General features: G+C 35.6%; 4 protein-coding genes across 8 annotated transcripts; 2 read left to right on the top strand and 2 right to left on the bottom strand.

Annotated features, from left to right (window-relative positions):
* The first annotated feature begins 204 nt into the window (after nt 1–204).
* On the top strand, nt 205–10732 carry LOC145965848 (splicing factor U2af 38 kDa subunit-like). 4 transcript variants are annotated; one of them, XM_083089586.1, is made up of 7 exons: nt 207–421; nt 528–615; nt 966–1032; nt 1155–1443; nt 1556–1761; nt 9783–9887; nt 9976–10732. In XM_083089586.1, exons 1-7 carry the CDS (start codon nt 378–380, stop codon nt 10113–10115), a joined length of 939 nt encoding a protein of 312 aa, XP_082945712.1. In that variant the 5' UTR covers nt 207–377; the 3' UTR covers nt 10116–10732. The 4 variants fall into 4 exon arrangements, with proteins under 4 accessions (XP_082945713.1, XP_082945714.1, XP_082945712.1 ...); XM_083089587.1 differs by lacking the exons at nt 9783–9887; nt 9976–10732 and adding an exon at nt 4560–5301 and having other exon boundaries at nt 205–421; XM_083089588.1 differs by lacking the exons at nt 9783–9887; nt 9976–10732 and adding an exon at nt 8850–8982 and having other exon boundaries at nt 206–421.
* Nucleotides 2530–8020, bottom strand: LOC145965846 (transcription factor YY2). The gene is made up of 3 exons (XM_083089584.1): nt 7495–8020; nt 4632–5184; nt 2530–4475 (listed from the first exon to the last, which is right to left on the bottom strand). Exons 1-3 carry the CDS (start codon nt 7982–7984, stop codon nt 4361–4363), a joined length of 1158 nt encoding a protein of 385 aa, XP_082945710.1. The 5' UTR covers nt 7985–8020; the 3' UTR covers nt 2530–4360.
* Mfs16 (major facilitator superfamily transporter 16) lies at nt 10164–14602 on the bottom strand. Of its 2 annotated transcripts, XM_083089582.1 has the most exons (10): nt 14260–14602; nt 13451–14192; nt 13229–13307; nt 12891–13026; nt 12440–12802; nt 12086–12130; nt 11628–11829; nt 11402–11550; nt 10781–11083; nt 10164–10701 (listed from the first exon to the last, which is right to left on the bottom strand). In XM_083089582.1, exons 2-10 carry the CDS (start codon nt 13725–13727, stop codon nt 10633–10635), a joined length of 1623 nt encoding a protein of 540 aa, XP_082945708.1. In that variant the 5' UTR covers nt 13728–14192; nt 14260–14602; the 3' UTR covers nt 10164–10632. The 2 variants fall into 2 exon arrangements, with proteins under 2 accessions (XP_082945708.1, XP_082945709.1); XM_083089583.1 differs by lacking the exon at nt 12086–12130 and having other exon boundaries at nt 14260–14597.
* On the top strand, nt 14022–15567 carry LOC145965851 (EKC/KEOPS complex subunit LAGE3-like). The gene is made up of 5 exons (XM_083089591.1): nt 14022–14232; nt 14352–14499; nt 15054–15120; nt 15210–15338; nt 15402–15567. Exons 3-5 carry the CDS (start codon nt 15104–15106, stop codon nt 15532–15534), a joined length of 279 nt encoding a protein of 92 aa, XP_082945717.1. The 5' UTR covers nt 14022–14232; nt 14352–14499; nt 15054–15103; the 3' UTR covers nt 15535–15567.
* Nucleotides 15568–15602: the final 35 nt, after the last annotated feature.

Here is a 15602-nt window from a genome sequence, read left to right on the forward strand (position 1 = left end):
TAAATCTCGCTTGGAGCATCGATATGATTTAACAAGAGAGGCCACAATATTGCGGATAATGACAGCTCTCGATGACAGCAACAATTCCCATCGCGCTTTCCGATTGGCTGATGGCAGCCATATTGTTTTCCACTATTTTCGGATTGGCCGTTTTTTCTTCCCGCGGAGGCCAATCTTGTAGTCCTACATCTATGGACTTGACATCTCCGCCATTTCGATATTATTCGGCGAGCGAGTTCCCTTCTCGGCGATCGGTGAACTAGTATATGGTGGACGCGCAATATTCCGGCACCGGAATATTCACTGCCGGTAATTTTTTTGATAATTTCGAGAGGAGAGACTAATTGACATTTTAGGACGTCGAGGTGACGTAAGTCATGGCCGAATATCTAGCGTCTATCTTCGGAACCGAGAAAGACAAGTAAGGGGATTATTTGGGCGAAGTTACAAGTTGAATTTGTGTGTGTGTGTGTGTGAGAAAGAGCAAATTTTGCCAACTTGCCTTTTGCCTCTTTTCTTTTTTTCAGAGTAAACTGCTCCTTTTACTTCAAAATCGGCGCCTGCCGTCACGGTGACAGATGCTCGCGTATCCACAACAAGCCCACGTTCAGCCAAGTGTGTAGATCGTTAAATAATTAGTGTATTATCTGTCTGCTTAATTTAGTCCTAACCTGTATGCATGTGGCAGTTATTGAACTCTTAATTAATTTTTTATTAATTTTTTTATATTTAATTTAACTTATATTACATTTATTTAATTTTTGTATATTTTTGTATTTTATTTATATTAATTTTTTTATATTTTATTTAATTAATATTATATTTATTTAATTTATATTATATTTTAATTAATTTTTTTATACTTTTATTTCCATTTGTTTTTGCAACGAAATATAAACTTTATTCAATTGCGACTAATATTTTTAAAAATGTCTCTTTAATATTAAACTATCTTTTTTTTGCAGACATGTTTGCTTCAAAATCTGTATGTAAATCCTCAAAACTCTGCCAAGAGCGCGGATGGCTCTCATTGTAAGTCAATTGCAACTTCATAACTCAGTTTGATATCAATTTCTATGCAAGAAAAGTCTTTATACTTTGTTAAAGCCTCTTTAAATTGAATAACAAAATTATCTCGTTTATTTTTTTTGCAGTGGTCGCAAATGTATCGGATGAGGAAATGCAAGAACATTATGACAACTTCTTTGAAGACGTTTTTGTCGAATGTGAAGACAAGTATGGCGAGATTGAAGAGATGAATGTATGTGACAATCTTGGCGATCACTTAGTGGGCAATGTTTATATCAAGTTTCGCAGAGAAGAAGATGCGGAAAGGGCTGTAAATGACTTGAACAATCGCTGGTTTGGTGGCAGACCTGTCTATGCTGAACTATCACCAGTAACGGATTTCAGAGAAGCGTGCTGTCGTCAATATGAAATGGGGTAACACACATATATAAACTTATTTATACAAACTTATATTTATCATTATATTTACTTATACAAACTTTTGTGACAAAAGATAAAATTGATCATCTTTCTCTCACTCTTTCAGAGAGTGCACGCGATCTGGATTTTGCAACTTTATGCATTTGAAGCCTATCTCGCGTGAGCTGCGTCGCTACTTATACAGTCGTAAAAAGAGCGGCAGGGGACGATCCAGATCGCGATCGCGATCACGCGGCCGAGATCGTAAACGCAGATCGCGATCACGCGACAGACGATCGAGATCCAAGGATCGTCGGAAGCGAGACGACAAAGGTAGGGACGGTCGATCTGGAAGATACTAATTGTAGAGAATTATGTTTATACGAATATTCATTCCGAATATATTGATGTCCTGATTTAACAAAGAGATTGGACGTTAATAACGTTTGTCTTCTTGTGTGTGCCGGACAATATTTGTCTTATTAATATATTTATATATATATATATATATATATATATACACACACAGACGCGTAATCTCGAATTAGTATTCTTCAGTGCTGTGTAATAAATTTCTGGTTAGTTATTTAAGCATTTCTGAATGATTAACAAATACAGTTTCCCTCTGTGCGATAATGACAGAAACAAATAAAATAGAAACATGGAAATATATATACAGGGTGTCAGGGCAATCTCTTCCCAAAAAAAAGCTCTTGTAGCTTTTCGAGTTATGAGGCTTGAAATAATTTCTTAATTTTTACATAAATCATAAAATATCTAGTAAAATATTCATTTTTCGATTATCTTACCTTAGTACTTTTATGCACAAAATAATGAGAGGAATTAATTGGTGTAAAGAAAATACATAATTGTTTCGAAAAAAAAAAAAAAATATGTAATTGTTAATTGCAAATTACATATTTTTTCTTATTATATTCCTCATAACTCGAAAAGTACTCGATGAAAAAATACTTTATTACAGTGTTTTGAAAAGCTCTCGAGGTAAGTAAGAGCTTTTTTTTGGAAAGAGATTGCCCTGACACCCTGTATATTATATTTCATGTTTTGCTATATTTTCATATATAAATTATCGAACTTAAATATATAGTGAAAAACAGTACATAGAGTTATATATTTATAATTTTAACGAAAATATATGTGTATATATATACATATATACACATGTATATTGAATATATTACGAGTGATCTTTGGCGAAAAGCATTGTTATAATCGCACACATCGTTACTGAATTTTCCTCCAGAGAGTAAGTAACAATTCAATTTCGCCCGTGTCGAGTAATTATCCGAATCTTTTATCCTAAACTCAAGCATGAAACAATTTGAAACAATTATTACATTTACTTTAGTTTTCTCATCACACAATATCTACTAATTAATTATAGGCCGCATAATATATAGTGTAATTCATTAAAATGTAGTTGCTTATATTGTACCAAGAAGAAATCAGAGAAGGAGATAGAATATTATATATATATAATATGTATATATATAATATATAATGAAATATCGAAAGGAACAAATAGAAATGGTAGCTTATTAGTAGAATAGATTTGTATCAAATGCCAAATAATTTAAAAAACCAATTTTTTTCTTGTTTTTATAAAAAGACATTTGATTGTACAAGAGAATATTAACAGATTACTATTATAAGAATCATATATATATATATATATATTTATATAGCTGTAAAATAAAAGTTCCTTTTTTATAAAAGAGAATCTATACTCTCTCTCTCTTACATGATTTCAATAAATTATTCAAATTTCGCCTAATTAATATGTGCAGATTAGTATATACGTATTGAATCATAAGTATATGTCGCGTGTATAAAAAATTGTGATATGCGAATAATATTATGATCAATGAAAGATTCGCACGCGCCAAACAATCATTATATTCTATATTCGATATTAAATCTATATTCATAACTATATATATTGCTTCTTACTCGAAATTTCTCAAGTATCATCGAAATCATTAGATCAATCGATGTGCGTGCATACATTACAATGTTTTCGCAAATATCACGGATATGCACTGACATATCTTTGTTACATGTATCACTTCTGTTTTACATGTGTCATTTATATATATATATATATTAAACATCGCGTTGTTCTCTTAGTCGATGATAGTAAAAACAGTACGAAATTTTTATCCGTTAGAAATTATCCGCGTGATATTTACGGGTTTCTTTCTTTCTTTTTTTTTTTCAATACACGTTATACACACGCGTAATTTCTTTCCACTTTTCTTCTTTAATAACTTTTATCAACAAGTTTTAGCATTATACAGTGTAAAAGTCGTAAGTATTACTAAGATGGTACAATTGAGTCCGACGGAAAAAGATGCATCTTCGTGGTTTATTCTCATCTGAATTTCTCCAAAATATACTGTATACAATATTTTAATTGTACTTATATATATTTATAGATATATACAGTCGTGTCTGTGTATATGTGTGTATGTGTATTAGGTGTGTTTTGCGAGCGCACTCGATTTCGCTTGTTCGCAAGAGATTGAGCAGTGCGCGTCACAATCTAGCGTTACCTTTTAGAAGGTGTATATATATATATATATATTTTTCTTTTTTTCTTTCTTTCTTAAGTAATATAACTTAACTTTACTTGCCCTTTCTCGTTTTTTGCGATTTCATATATATATATATATAGTGCTCCAGATATTCTTGAAGTAATTCGTATCTAAGCACGGAGGTATTAATTCCACATTAATCAATCTTTCCATTAATTCTCTTAAGGCAGATGCTTGGCTGCCTGTGTCATCTGCCATGATATCGCTTGCACAAATCGTGAAAATATTTACACTGTTTAGATTAATAATTAATGATTACGATATTTCAGTAATAATGTTCAGTAGCGAAGGGTACACGAGATCAATATTTAAGGGGGCTAATCGGCGTAGACAATGAACTGTTGATTGTCCACATCTGCAACTTCAACTTGGACGTATTGAGGCTGCTGAAGTTGAATTTGTTGTACTTGTCTCCCAATCGCGTTCCTTGACCTGGAATCATTCGATAATACTTCATTAGACGATGAGGTTTCTTTTTTCTACTTTGAATAATTGTTTTCTAATTTCTTTGACTAGTTTCTCGAGACAGGAAGCTTGAAACGTCCTCGCGTCTTGCGTGAAATCTCGTACAACGAGGCGACAACTTACTTGGCTTTCGCGTGAGTCAATATGTGCGACTTGAGGTTCGTCGATTGTGCGAACTTTTTACTGCATCCGTCGAAGGGACAGACGTACGGCCGGTCGCCGGTATGGATTCTCACGTGCGTGCGTAGATTAAAGTCGAGACTGAACCTCTTCCCGCATCCCTCGAACGTACACTGAAACGGTTTCTCGCCCGTGTGGACCAGTTGGTGCCGTTTGAGCTTGGAACTTTCGACGAACGCCTTGCCGCACTCGGCGCACACGTGCACTCGTGGCCCGTGCGTGTGCAGGTGCTTGCGCATCGCGCTGTTGTCTCGAAACATCTTGGTGCAACCCTTGTGTGGACAGGCGATCGTGCGTTCCACGCCGTCCATCACCTGCGGCTTGCGCACCTTCAGCTTGTGACCTGGTCGCGCGAACTCTGCCAGCTGTTTTGGATCCGAGAGATCTAACCCCGGCATCCCGTCCGATACCGAACTGTTTGAGTTGAACTTGGCGTTGGTCTTGCTTGTCATGTAATCTGTGTAATCCGGATCCGGCTCTGGGTTCGAACCTTCATCTGAAACATCCAGGCCAGACATTAATAAAGTGTTATTTTAATAGTAACACAAGTTTTAGTTTCAATTAAGGCTTAAACAGAAATTTAAATATTTATATAAATCTTTTAATTTTGCCACGTTGACTCTTATTGCCTATTTTTTTTTCAATTTTTTGTATTTGAAATTATCAGAGCCTCATTAATTTTGTCTTTAAATTTTCTTGTTGCTATAGATTCTCTTTTTAGTTATATATATCAATAATTATATACATCTTTTTGATATAAAGGAAAGGAAGCTGGAGAAAATGTATCTTCGTAACACTTGAAATTTATTTCTATTTTTTAAAAATTGGAAGAGCAAACTTGACGAAATCAAAATCATGAAATATAGATTTGGATATATTTTGACATCATCTTTTCATGTCTTTTGTACAAACTTTTTAAACATTTTTTTAAGGGATAAAATAAGAATTCACGTGCTGAGCGTTCTTCATCTGAAACATCCAGGCTAGGCATTAATAAAGTGTTATTTTAATAGTAACACAAGTTTTAGCTTCAATTAAGGCTTCATTTAAGACTTAAACAGAAATTTAAATATTTATATAAATCTTTTAATTTTGACACGTTGACTCTTATTGCCTATTTTTTTTTCAATTTTTTGTATTTGAAATTATCAGAGCCTCATTAATTTTGTCTTTAAATTTTCTTGTTACTATAGATTCTCTTTTTAGTTATATATATCAATAATTATATATATATCTTTTTGATATAAAGGAAAGGAAGCTGGAGAAAATGTATCTTCGTTTGAAATTTATTTCTATTTTTTAAAAATTGGAAGAGCAAACTTGACGAAATCAAAATCATGAAATATAGATTTGGATATATTTTGACATCATCTTTTCATGTCTTTTGTACAAACTTTTTAAACATTTTTTTAAGGGATAAAATAAAAATTCACGTGCTGAGTGTTCTTCATCTGAAACATCCAGGCTAGGCATTAATAAAGTGTTATTTTAATAGTAACACAAGTTTTAGCTTCAATTAAGGCTTAAACAGAAATTTAAATATTTATATAAATCTTTTAATTTTGACACGTTGACTCTTACTGTCTATTTTTTTTCAATTTTTTGAAATTATCAGAGCCTTATTAATTTTGTCTTTAAATTTTCTTGTTGCTATAGATTCTCTTTTTAGTTATATATATCAATAATTATATACATCTTTTTGATATAAAGGAAAGGAAGCTGGAGAAAATGTATCTTCGTAACACTTGAAATTTATTTCTATTTTTTAAAAATTGGAAGAGCAAACTTGACGAAATCAAAATCATGAAATATAGATTTGGATATATTTTGACATCTTTTCATGTCTTTTGTACAAACTTTTCAAACATTTTTTTAAGGGATAAAATAAGAATTCACGTGCTGAGCGTTTTAACGAACACCCGTTACGTGTCTTCAACAGCACCCAGCCTTTTTCCCCGCGAAATTACAGAAGACAGTAATTTACTCGAAAATCTTTTTTATCCAAGAAACAGCACACTACTTGTCTAACGTAAACAGGGGATAAAAACTGAACAGAGAGAGTATTAATTAATCATTTCAATCGTTCAAACTGTACCGATGTCATGAACGCGCTTCGAGCTTTTGGCGCACCCGGTATATACGCCGCGGTGCAGCATGGATCCCTCGTGACGTCAGAAGCCGAAGCGTTGCTCCCACACTTCGCCCGGACTCGATTCCTATCCGTGCGCTTCGAACTGTCGAAATTTACGGCATATTTTTTTCCAATAAAACGCAACCTCCTCTCCCTCTCTCTCCTTCCCGTCCGGAGACGAGGAAAAAAAAATCGAAACGTCAAAAACTCCCGTTGACAGCTCGCGGCCGGTGGCGTCGCTCGCGCCTCCGCGGATGGCTCCGCCATTGCTCGGCGGCGGGCAGCTCTGATCGCCGTAAAAGAGGCCATTTTCAAAATATGGCTGCCCCCGTAGCGAGCGTAATGGCGTTCGAACGATCAAAACAAACAAGGCGACCTGTCAAGCCGGTCGGACGCGCGGCCGGCGATCCAGGTCGGCGATTTTCCGCTCGACGCTCGCGACCGCGAGCACGCGAGCGACGCGGTATCGATCGCGGCATCGTACCGGAAGTGCGTACCCGCCCGTGGATACAACGCGACAACCGGTAGAAGCGAGGAACGAGGAGAGAAAGAGAGAGACAAAGAATGAGAAAGAGCGAGGTAGAGAGAGAGAGAAAGAGACCCTTTTTCAAGATCGCGAAACAGAAGGATGGAGATTCCTTCGGAAAGGAACACCCGGTACGTGGTAATACTCACCGTCGTCCGTGCCGGACGCCCACATCGTTACCGAGAACTCGCCCTCGAGCGTCTTGATCTGCACCTGCTTCTGCTCCCACTTCCTAGCCTTGGTCTCCGTGGCCATCTCGCCGAATATCGCGTGGTCGGACGCGCGGAAACGCGCTCCCCCGCTCTTGCGCGCCTTCTTCGTGGCCTTCCGCGACGGCCCGGGGCTCGACTCGACATAAATGTCGTTCTCCGGCACCGGGATCTGGTCGTACACGCTGAGCGGGTCCCCGCCGACGATCTCCTCCTGGGTCTGAAGTATGATTTCCTCGCGCCCGGGCTCCGGCAGCGGCTGCAGCGCTATCATCGGCTGCCCGTCCTCGCCCTCGATCGTCGTCTCCACGGTCTCGCACGGTATCTCCACCGGTATCGCCTCTATCTCCACCTCCTGGATGTCCGGTTGTATCTCCACCTCGGTTATTATGTCGGAGGACGCCATATTAATCTCCGGCGGCGACGCCATATTACCGTGCAAAATGGCTGGCCTGGGCGACTCAGGGCGACCCGAGCGGGGACTCGGGCGTCCCGCGGGTCACGTGGCCGGGGTCACGTGACACCGGCCAGCGCCAACGGGAGCGCGCGTCCGCGGACGCGGGAGCCGCGTCGGTCGCTCGCGAGGGGGCGCGCGACGCGACGAGCGAGACGGCGATATTTGGCGGGTTATCTCTCTCTCTCTCTCTCTCTAAGGGGTTATGCCTAGTTATAAAAGTAAAAGAAACGATTTTTATGTTTTTTATATTTTCTTTTGAAGTATATCATATTGAAGATATTTCCTAAAAGTTTCAAATTAATCGGATGCAAATTGACGGAGTTATAAGTGTATGTTTCATGAAGCGCCAGAATGTATAACTTCGTTTAAACACGACTATAAAGCTTCAGCTCTGATGTTTTGAGGGCTCGAGCCAATATATGAAGATTTAAATAAAGTAAAATTATACGGATCCAGAATAGATGATTCTGGGTAAATTAAAAAATCTGCATTTTATTGAAATGTAAACTTGACAGAAATCTTAAACGCGTTTTTCTCGAAATCACTTTTTCAAAGTCGGTGAGCAAGATATTTCGAAAACCGTTACATCGATTTGCTTGAAATTTTACAGGCTTCTTTTACATATAAAAGCCTAGTAGATGAACGAAGGATTTTGTTTTTTAATGAATACTTTTTTTTTGCTTAATAAAAAATGAGCAATTTTTAAGTCGAAAAAGAATATCTCAGGATCAAATGGCTGCCATTTTGTCCCAAAACAATTTTTCGATTAATCCTTCGTTCATCTACTAGACAATTTCATACATTAACTACAGTTTATCGAATTTTTGATATTTTTCAGATGAATCAGAATAGCACTGCTCACCGCGCAGCTTTTTAAAAAACAATATCCGGGAGAATAATTATAACTTTTATATTTTTTAATATTTTATTTAAAAAAAAATATAATAACATCCTTAATATTTGTACTTTTGAATAAAAATTTATTTGTAGAAAAAAAATTATTACATTTAAAAAAAAAAATTCCCAAACATCATACTTTTTAAATCATCGGATCAGCCAATCGTAGCTTTTCTCCTTTTTTTTAATAAAAAAAAAAAGCGCGAATCTATTTAAGCTTGTTAGAAAAGGACATAACCTAACCTAACCTATAAATTGCTCTATCCTTTTTCACCTGAAGGATATCTTTCATTTCATTGGTGGATATACAATGGGAGAGCGATCTATGTTTATTTCTACGTCTATGAACGCGACAGCAACGCCATCTTGGGAGTGCGACGAGATGCTGGGATCTGTCATTCGTGGTTTTTTTTTCTTATTTATTCCGAATATTTGTATAAGCATGGTTTAGGAATCACTATTACAATTATACACGATTCAATGTGATTAATTTGATTGGAAAACCAGGAGAGATACAGTGACTCGAGGTGGCATCGAAAAACCCACTTGACAGAAGCATAGGTTAGATTAGGAGACATCAGGGTTTGCTAACGAGATGGATTTGTCCAAAGTACCGAACGAGAAAAAATTGCACCTTTGTAAATGGTATTTTCGTGGTATGTGTAACGTGGGTTGATATCACAACATCTACCCCAACATTTATCTTTTGAAAATGTACCCAATTTGGAATTAACATAATTTTAATCTCAAGTTTGCTTGACCTTTCTTCTTCCTTTCTCTCCAAAAAAGTACTAAAAATGTTATTAATTTAAGTAAATATTAAAAGAACAAAGACCATTGTTCTCGCAGCTCATCAGCGCTTTCTTTGTTACAGCTGGTTTTGCACTGCTGCCGTTTCTTTGGGCTGTGAATGCAATTTGGTTCTCAAAGGAGGCTTTTGTCGCGCCGCCTTATGAGGAACAGAAGCAAATTAAGAAATGTTGGTGTCAATTAATTTGAAAAATGTACTCTGTGAGATATGTTTTAGATTCTCCTTTCATAATAACATACATTTGTATTTTTTTCAGATGTAATTTTCTCCGCTGTAGGAGCAACTATTTGGACAGCCGCTTTACTAGCTTGGATAATTACCTTTCAAACTCAAAGAGCTGTGTGGGGTGACTTTGCTGATGCTATCAGCTATATAATTCCCACTGGTATTCCTTGACTTTAATGTCGGTATTTTGTTGGTGTGCAATAATTGATTACAAACATGTACATTAAATAATCTTTGTATATTAATCTCTTGCGTAATAATTATAATTATAAATTCATGCAACATTTCATATTTTACAATCATATTTTACTATTTATATCTACATTTCATGTAGAACTTTATTTTTATAGCACATATGAAATTATTAAGAAATATCGATCTCAAAAAAGATCTAGTAATTTCATCTAGTGATAGCTATTATATTCCTTTAAAATGATTCACATTTATACATATTGCAACGGTGCAATTGCAACAAAATACTGTAAAAAAATATACTATTTATTTTTTGTACATATTTAAATATCTTGTATGTTTCAATTTCGGGCTCATTTGTTTTTTGGGAATGCTGTACAACATTTTTGTACACTTAAGAGAATACGAGCGAGATTATAAGTACATAGATCCAGGATATGTGCGCGAAATCCATATTTAGGTAAAGATTTGCTTTAACAAGCTCTATTTTAAAAGTCTATATTTGTATAACTCTTCGTCTTTGCCTGTGTAATCTTACTTCTCGATAAACTAATCTGGACAAAAACTGAAACACAATAAAATACAGTAAGGTATTATTTACATAATCAAAACTTTCATCTTTGTACAAGGAAAAATAGACTCACCAATAGGGCTAGCAAGTCTGCGCTCATGAGCATATGAAACACATTGTTCCATTTAGCCCATCGAGATACTAAACCTGCCAATAGCGGACCAATCGCAGCACCAATGCTGCCAGTTCCGTCAATGATGGCTGTCACTGTAGCTAACGCCTTTGAGTTTTCTCCCAAGTTAGGATGAGTTCCTAGTTCGGCTGACACAGCGGTCGTTATCAAGGCATAAGGACCGTTCACTAATATTCCAGCTATTAATAGTAATACTATGTTGACGCCTAAATTGATGTTTCCAACATAATTGTATAAAAATAACTGAAATATTACATTAAGAAAATTAGTCTCATGTTTACAATTATGTTCTGTATAGTGTTTAGTGAAATCAGAGCGCAACAAAAAGCTCAATAGTATTTAATAAAAATTTAGAAAATTTTACACATAAATTATGCAAGCAATGATTAATTAATCTTACATTTTTAGCTTATATCATAGCACACATTGCTATAGCATATTAATTAATATTTTGTGGCTTTTAAAGAAACATGGCAAAATTGCTTTTTACAGACTTTTACAGGAGATTTTGCTCATTTCACTATTCACTCTGTCATTGTTTGCAAGTAAAATCATATTTACCGCGGGACATGCGAATCCAAACATCATAGTACATGTCACAGCACTCATGCCGCTGAAATCTGAAAGAACACCGGCTGCTATGGCGCCTATTATACCACCTATGTCGAACAAAGTGGACAAGTTTGCGCTCATAGTTGCGCCGTAACTAGCTACGAAAGAATTGAAGAAAATTATAAGCTGAAATTACATTGTTAATGAGGAAGAACAATGTTTTCGTGATACCAACTTGAAGCCTCAATGTACAATGGTAACCAGTACAGGAATGTATAGCTAACGAGCTTGGCGAAGAACAAGGATAAGGAATATTCGATGACACCGGGTATCTTCATGGCTCTCACGAATCCGATCGCGTTATTACGAGGTGCACAATGGATACGACGGTGTCCTGATAGCATCGGGCTGGTCTCGGATCGCTCAACGACTGAACTCTTTCAAAAAATCATATAAATTATATATATATAATTTGTAATAATCTATGCACATGTATTTTAGAGGAAAAAAGTTACAATGTTAATGATAAATTTTATGCTAGATATTATTGTATTGCTGCATGTGATACATATTTTTGCATAGCAAAAGTTTAAAAGTTTGTAAATCAAAAATAAATATGCCTAACATCATACATGCATTATTTAAAGGATTTGCGAGAATATAGTACTAGCTATGAAAGAGGCATGCACTTACGTTGATAGGCAGTTGTTCACGGTAGACACAGCGATAGGTGACACGCTAGTAATATAGCAGATGATTATTTATTATGAGTGCAAACTATAATTCTACTAAAAATAATTAAACTTAAACATTTACATCTTGCTTATTAAAAACTAGGGAAACTGAAAGAAAGACAGACAGTAAAATCTCAGAAACATAGAAAATAGAAAAACATGCTTGTAATTCAATGAACATGCATTACTAGTGTTAATTAACGATTGTTATATTTTTTTAATTTCTGCTAAACTTAAAAGACAACAGCTGTTATACGCGTGCTGGTATTTACTGAATGAGAAGATAGGAATATATTGTCAACTAGCTACTTACATCCTCGTTGATATTATGAGTATCGGAAACTACGTCGGCCTGATCATCGTCCGAACTGTTGGTATCGATCTTCCGATATCCGAGAGAAGCGGGCGGGCTGCATCCTATGTCGATAGGATTCGGTACTAAGAAAAGGAAGATGAGGAACCCTATCGTTCCCATTATCAGCCCGGGCACTATGAAACTCAGACTCCAGTCGGATTCAACGTACGTGGCCGCGATTAAACTGCCTAATATGTTTCCCAAAGATGTATGAGAGTTCCATATTCCGTAGATCAAGCCACGTTTGCTTTTTCCAAACCAATTCCCCACAACTGTTACCACACCAGGCCAACCAGAAGTTTGAAAGACTCCACCTATTGCCTGTAATCATGTGTAAAAGAAAGAAAATGAAAAGGAAGGAACCCACAGGAAAACAGGCACCAATATGTCTTATCAATCTGATACTTACCTGCACGAAAATAAAGTACCACAGATTGTGGATATTGTATGATTTAGCGATTCCAAACAAGTAGCACGATATGCCTGACGCGAGCATCCCAAAGGAAAGAAAGTATCGCAGATTTGCTCTCTCCGCTATGAACCCACTGTGCAGAGAAAAGAAGATCATCATTACACAAAATGTTTCTGCAGTATGGTAAATGAATAAGCTAGCTTTTTCCAAAGTATACTCCTGGACAAAATTAACGTATAATTTTTTTTCACTTTTTCTTTAAAATTTAAATATCAGCTTTTAAAGAAAAAGTGAAAAAAAAATTATGCGTTAATTTTGTCCAGGAGGATATTTACCTGACAAACATAGCCACTGCGTAGGCGAACAGAAACGCTGAGTCCAACATACCAAGCAATGCTGGTGCATCCTCGGTATCTAAAAAAATAATTTTGAATTTTTATATCGCAGTCTAATATAAGAACAAAACTAATGGATATCGATACATTATTTTGAGCTATTAATTACGATACAATATTTATTTTAACATTTATGATATCAACATTCAAATTTATTCCTACCAAATGGAGCCCAATCGCACCAAGTGTCACGGTTGCTGTCATTCACAGGAATATCTGGAGGTGGCGACAAATTGCTGCAATTGTGAGTCAGGACACTCTTCACTACAGATATTGGTTTCCGAGTCATGTGGTAACAAGTGTACGCTAAATAAGTAAGCACTAGTATCCCTCCTTGATGCCATGCCATCCGATTGATGCGACGATGCTCACAGCAACTGTTGCACATATACTTCAAGGCTTGGAAGCCCCATGGCAAGTCTCTTGTGGGCCCATTCATATTTATTACTCCCTTCAATGATTCCTTTGGATTTTCAGTTACTTGTCATGTGTTGAATATTAATAATACTCTGTTAAATAGCAAAGCACTGCTCTCTGTATTTTACTCTTTGGTACGTAAATATGTATCTTACACAATGTTGCGCTTAAAAAATATTTCCATCTCTCTGTAATATATTCAACACATAGGCAGGATATGATTGTGTTGGAATAAATAATTAAAAAATTGCGATAATTAAACAATTGTATACTAATTATCTATATTTGTAGATAATTGTATAATAATTATCTAAATTTGTAGATAACAGCCTGTAGATCCTCTTATGCACAATTTGATAAATCACCCGTCATACTGCGTAGAGTATTACGTTGACGACGTTTCGTGTAATACTAATCATTGCGAGTAATACTCGTGGATTGATAAGAGACGACAATAAATGATAAACTCACAGCTGTCAATCGTAACCTGGAACAAAGAAAGGATTCAAGGTCCAGGAGTGAGTGAGGCGAGTCTCGAGGAATGTATTACTCACCTGTGGAAGATTCCGAGAACGAAATTTCGATAAATGCAATCTCCCTCTTGTTCCTGTTCTTTTCTTTCTAATGGAATGTTTATGCTGCACAGGGCCATAAAAGTGACGTTTGCGATGTCAGCAACGTGCCAGCCTGTCAGCAACGCCTACACGCGCTCTCGCATAAGAAAAGTCAATTATAACATCGATCTTGGGAGCAATTAAGCAGCAACACGTTTTATCCAACGTGCTAATTATTACGTAAATATTGGACGATTTTATTATTATTTAGATAAATTGATTGATTACACGTTACGTAAGTCGATTTATCTCGTGCTCGGTTCTAGGTTATCTGTTATAGTAAAAAATGTTATAATGGAATTAATTATTTATTGGAATAATTATATAAATAATTATATAAATATAATAATTTAATCTAATTAATATTTTGTGTGTGTGTGTGTGTGTGTGTGTGTATGTATGTATGTATGTGTGTGTGTAACATGTCCAACATTAATTTATATAATTTTATTAATATTTTTATAGTATTTTATTAATATTTTTATAGTATTTTATTAATATTTTGTTAATATTATTTTATTAATATTATTTTATTAATATCTTATTAATATTATTTTATTAATATTATTAACATTATTTTATTAATATTTTATTAATAGTATTTTATTAATATTATTAACATTTTATAGTATTTTACTAATATATTTATAGTATATATATTTATTTATTATAATTTATTATAGTAATATATTTATAGTGACAGTATATTTATATCACTTTGATATGTGTTGCAGAATAGCAGAGCGGAAACTTAAATTTGAAACGTCTTCCATCTTAGAATGCCATGAGTGATCTCAAGGTGTATCCTTATTACAAATAATCTTCCTTCGATAGCGAAACTTGCTACCCTACTTGTACCATCTCTGGTTGGAAACCTTAACGCTGCTCAGAGATCTATCTGTGCCTTTTCCAAGCTCCCGAGAAGCAGAGATCGCGTATCAAGTGCTTCGAGTTGACGACGAGCCGCCAAGAAGCGGAGTCACAAAGAAACTTGTGTTAAATAATAATATTCTGGAAGTGTAAGTGTACAGAATAATTCCGTACAATTGTATGTCGCTGTGCTAACATTTCTCATTTTGCAGATCATTCAGTGGGAAGGAAGCACGCAAAGTACGCGTGGGACTTGGAGCCTTCTTCGACAGTCTACTACTAGTCACGGAAACCATCCAACAATTTGGCCCGCCTGAACCAACGTACAGTCACTATCGGGACTAATATATGATATAAATTTTTTATTTATCAATTATATCTCTTGTCTAATGTTGTGCAAGACACTCGGGCAT

The sequence above is a fragment of the Camponotus vicinus genome, unplaced genomic scaffold (assembly GCF_025532165.1).
Source record: "Camponotus vicinus isolate PSW18456_S1 unplaced genomic scaffold, iyCamVici1.0 SCAF_14, whole genome shotgun sequence".
Lineage (NCBI taxonomy): Eukaryota > Metazoa > Arthropoda > Insecta > Hymenoptera > Formicidae > Camponotus > Camponotus vicinus.

Excerpts from the sequence above, each read along its gene's own strand:
- LOC145965848 (XM_083089586.1), top strand. The coding sequence starts at position 378 with ATGGCCGAATATCTAGCGTCTATCTTCGGAACCGAGAAAGACAA. Across the intron at positions 1,762-9,782 it reads TCGGAAGCGAGACGACAAAG|CTGGTTTTGCACTGCTGCCG; the intron begins GTAGGGACGGTC and ends TCTTTGTTACAG. Across the intron at positions 9,888-9,975 it reads ACAGAAGCAAATTAAGAAAT|ATGTAATTTTCTCCGCTGTA; the intron begins GTTGGTGTCAAT and ends TATTTTTTTCAG.
- LOC145965846 (XM_083089584.1), bottom strand. The coding sequence starts at position 7,984 with ATGGCGTCGCCGCCGGAGATTAATATGGCGTCCTCCGACATAATAACC. Across the intron at positions 5,185-7,494 it reads GGCGTCCGGCACGGACGACG|ATGAAGGTTCGAACCCAGAG; the intron begins GTGAGTATTACC and ends TGGATGTTTCAG. Across the intron at positions 4,476-4,631 it reads TTGACTCACGCGAAAGCCAA|GTCAAGGAACGCGATTGGGA; the intron begins GTAAGTTGTCGC and ends GAATGATTCCAG.
- Mfs16 (XM_083089582.1), bottom strand. The coding sequence starts at position 13,727 with ATGAATGGGCCCACAAGAGACTTGCCATGGGGCTTCCAAGCCTTGAAG. Across the intron at positions 12,803-12,890 it reads GGTACTTTATTTTCGTGCAG|GCAATAGGTGGAGTCTTTCA; the intron begins GTAAGTATCAGA and ends ACATGATTACAG. Across the intron at positions 10,702-10,780 it reads CAGACTTGCTAGCCCTATTG|TTTTTGTCCAGATTAGTTTA; the intron begins GTGAGTCTATTT and ends ATTGTGTTTCAG.
- LOC145965851 (XM_083089591.1), top strand. Across the intron at positions 15,339-15,401 it reads AATAATAATATTCTGGAAGT|ATCATTCAGTGGGAAGGAAG; the intron begins GTAAGTGTACAG and ends CTCATTTTGCAG.